General features: G+C 42.2%; 1 protein-coding gene across 1 annotated transcript in view; it reads right to left on the reverse strand.

Moving 5' to 3' along the window:
• LOC109912060 (protein mono-ADP-ribosyltransferase PARP12-like) overlaps window positions 1-1,640 on the reverse strand; it is a 60,437-nt gene extending 58,797 nt beyond the window's left edge. Inside the window, exons 1-2 of the mRNA XM_048607878.1 lie at window positions 1,242-1,640; window positions 164-200 (exon numbers count right to left, since the gene is read on the reverse strand). Coding sequence (XP_048463835.1) covers window positions 164-200; window positions 1,242-1,576 — 372 coding nt within the window. The 5' untranslated portion in view covers window positions 1,577-1,640. The remainder of the gene's footprint in view (window positions 1-163; window positions 201-1,241) is intronic.
• Window positions 1,641-3,982: the final 2,342 nt, after the last annotated feature.

Below are 3,982 nucleotides of genomic sequence, written 5' to 3' on the forward strand. Positions count from 1 at the left end.
CTGTCCTGCTCCTCTGATGCTGCTTGGCCTGCTGTGTTCATCCAGCTCTACACCTTGTTATCTTATGACCAATACTGATTTTAGATTTTGCTGCAACATCAGTCAGTTATTATTATTTGCTGCTGGAATTAAAATATTGTCTTTTGCCTTTTTGCCTGCTTACTAGTGCTTTCCTATGTTTTAGGATTTCTTTACAGCAGCTGTCATACCAAACATATAAACAAAGATAATGAACTGCTTCGAAAATTAATGCAAATTGTACAATCAGAATGATGCATGCAAAAACATACAAGGATGCCTCCAATCAGTGTTACAACTCTATTCCCTAGACATTCTCACTCCCTCCTTAATTGGCCCCCATGTTCCCAGTGGAGAATGAAGCAGCATTTAAACTGATCTATGAGGAAGTTTCTGCAAATATGGAAGGAGCTACAGCTTCTCTACATCAGTGAGACCGAGCGTAGACTTGCGGACCGTTTTGCCAAGCACCTTCGCCTGACCTGTAATGGCCAAACTAACCTCCCGGTCACCACCCATTTCAACTCCCTTCCCCACTCCCCCTTCGACATGTCCGTCCTTGGTCTCCTCCAGTGTTGCAGCGCATCGGAATGCAAATTTGAAGAACACCTTATCTTCCACCTGGACACCCTACAGCCCAGAGGACTCAACACTGAGTTCTCCAGTTTCAAATAACCTTCTCACCCATTCCCCGGCTCCCCTTCCAGACCCAGCTCCTCCCTTCCATTCCACCTTCTGAATCTCCCTTCCAGCCACCAACTGGATTCATCCCTTCCATCGACCAACCAGGTCGCACCTACTACCAGTGTTCACCTATCAGCACCATTCTGCTATCCACCCCCCTCTCTCTTTACATGCAGGTCCTTCTAACCCCAAATCCAGTCCTGAAGAAGGGTAATAACCAAAACATTGTCCTTTTCCTCCAGAAGCTGCCTGGCTTGCTATGTTCTTCCAGCCTCCTGTTTGTCTACCATGGAAGGGGCTACAGTAAAAAATGCTTTTCCCCACCATCCCAATGGATTTTTACTACAGCAACTGTGTGCTATGTTACTTAGAATTTATTTCACAATCACAGTGTAGAACAAAGAACAGATTTTTACAATGTTAATACAGTATGAAGCAGGCTACTGTAAGATATTCTTCTATAAATATTTGTTTAAAATTTGCCTTTTGATACTAGCTTATCATTATCCTGGTTTTTAGCATAGTGGCCTGCCGATTACCTTTGTTCTGAGTATTTGCAGTGGCCCAGAATAAAATATCTGCACAGGTGAAGTTGGTCACAATCTTCACATTTCTTGCTGGAGTAGTCCTTACAGAGCCGGACAGCGGTAGTGGCTATGATTCGACTGTCCAATGTCAGCTCGGACTCTGATATTTCTCCCCCAGTTCCGGGGATGATGGTAAAAAGCTGGCAGCCTCTCAATGTCATAGTTAAATGCATGTCAGATACTGCGTCGCTTTTGGAGATCGTTGTGCGGAGCTGCTGATAAAGTAATGATCCATTATTAGAGCACAGGATCTTGACGATCTTCTGATGGAGTTTTGACAGTGACATTTCCTCCCCTAACTTTCTTGCAACTAACTCTCTGTGACAAAATCCTTTTTAATGTGCAAGCTGAAAAGCTGGGAAATGAAAGTGAAACTTCAGCGACGTAAGTCTTTCTGCGGAACAACGCAGTATGATTCATTAAGTGGAACTCGTGTTGCAATCACCATAAAAGATAGTTTCAGAGGTAGCAGGAACTGCAGATGCTGGAGAATCTGAGATGACAAGGTGTAGAGCTGGATGAAAGGTCTGCTGTGTTCATCCAGCTTTACCATAAAAGATAGAGTTTGATTTAAGTCATTTTGAAGCTTCTTTCATCCCTAAAAAACATTGACTTACGTCGTGGTGTGTTTCTATTAGTACCATAAGCTTTTCCATATCTTGTCTAAACTAACATACTCCAAGGTAAGGGATAACAAGGTGTAGAACTGAATGAACACAGCAGGCAAAGCAGCATCAGAGGAGCAAGAAAGCTGACGTTTCGGGTCTGGACCCTTCTTCAGAAATGGGTCATACTCCATGGTAGTCAAAGTATACTCAAAACTTTTTCAGCTAAAACACGCATAATAAATACTCTAACACATGACCATGATCCAATGAGCAGTTCCAATGAAGTTCCTCCATGAGCAGGTGAAGACTTATTCCTCAGATAATGCAAGTAGATTATCATTGCTGTTGGAGGCTTGCTGTGCGCATGTTGGCTGTGGCATCTCCTATGGTAGAAATGTGGTTAACATTACAAAAGTACACCATTGGCCAAGATTGCGAAAGGTGCTATGTAAATGCAAGTATTTTTCTAATTGAAAATAGGGTTTTTTTTTAACCAGTGAATACCAGTCCCAAGAGTAGGACTTTAGAAATGTTTCACAGTTGAATTACAAAGAAGAAGAAAAAAATTGAGATAGCTGGAGAAATACATATTTAAGTTCTTCTTTAAGTTTTTTTTTCCATTTCAAAGCTTTGTTGCTAGGTGCGTCAGGTATATCACTTGCTAAGGTTCATGCTAGTTGAATGCAAGGTTCTTTTACCCCATTCCAAAGTGCTTCTTCCTTTAGGATAAGAATAAACAAATTCTTTAGCAATGGTGAACAAAGAAAACCTGCTGATCAGGTTATTAAACTAGTTTGTGGAATGCAGCAAAAACATTCCTCTGTTGTTTTCCTTCTGTATCTTACAGTATCCAAGCACTGGATTTGAATATTGCCTTGGCTAAGGAGAAGATGCTGGGGAAGCTGAAAGGTCTGAACATGGCTAAGTCTCCTGGACCAGATGGGCTACTCCCCACAGTTTGCAAGGAGACAGCTGAGGAGATTGTAGAGGAATTGGTGGTGATCTGTCAGGAATCTTTGCAGTAAAGGACTGGAAAATGGCTAATGTAACACCTCTGTTTAAGAAAGGAGGGAGCCAAAAGACAGGAAACTATCGGCTGGTTAACCTCACCTCGGTCAATGGTAAGATTTTAGTGTCCATTATTAAGGATGAGATTGTGGATCACTTGACAGTGCATGTAAAATTGGGCTGCATCAGCATGGTTTTGTCAAGGGAGGTCATGCCTGACAAATCTGTTAGAATTCTTTGAGGAGACAATGAGGAAGTTAGACAATGGAGAGCCAGTCAACATGATCTATTTGGAATTCCAAAAGAACTTGCTGCTAAATAAGCTAGAGCCCAATATGTTAGGGGTAAGGTACTACATGGATAGTGGATTGACTGACTGGCAAAAGGCAGAGAGTGGGGATAAAGGAGTCTTTTTCAGGATGTTAACTGGTGACTAGTGGAGTTCCGCCAGAGTCAGTGTTGAAATCACATCTGTTCACATTAATGATCTGGAAGAAGGAACTGAGGGCATCGGTGCTAAGTTTGCAGAAGACACAAAGAGAGGTGGAGCGACAGGTGGTTTTGAGGAAGTGGGGAGGCTGCAGAAGGACCTGGATAGGCTAGGAGAGTGGGCAGATGAGTATGCACTTTGGTAGGAAGAATAGAGGCATAGATTATTTTCTAAACAGGGAAAGGCTTCAGAAATCTGAAGCATAAAGAGACTTATGAGTCCTAGTTCAGAATTTTCTAATGTTAACATGCAGGTTCAGTTGTCAGGAAGATAAATGCAATGTTAGCATTCATTTCAAGAGGGCTAAAATACAAGAATATATATGTACTGCTGAGGCTGTGTAAGGCTCTGGTGAGACACATTTGGAATATTGTGAGCAGTTTTGGATCCAATAATGAAGGAAGGATGTGCTGGCCTTGGAAGAGTCCAGAGGAAGTTTACAAGAATGATCCCAGGGATGAAGGGTTTATCATATGAGGAGCAGTTGAGGACTCTAGTTCTGTGCTCGATGGAGTTTAGAAGGATGAGTGGGATCTTATTGAAGCTTAAAGAATACTGAGAGCCTTCGATAGAGGGGACATTGAGAA

Source organism: Rhincodon typus, chromosome 18 (assembly GCF_021869965.1).
Source record: "Rhincodon typus isolate 14 chromosome 18, sRhiTyp1.1, whole genome shotgun sequence".
Lineage (NCBI taxonomy): Eukaryota > Metazoa > Chordata > Chondrichthyes > Orectolobiformes > Rhincodontidae > Rhincodon > Rhincodon typus.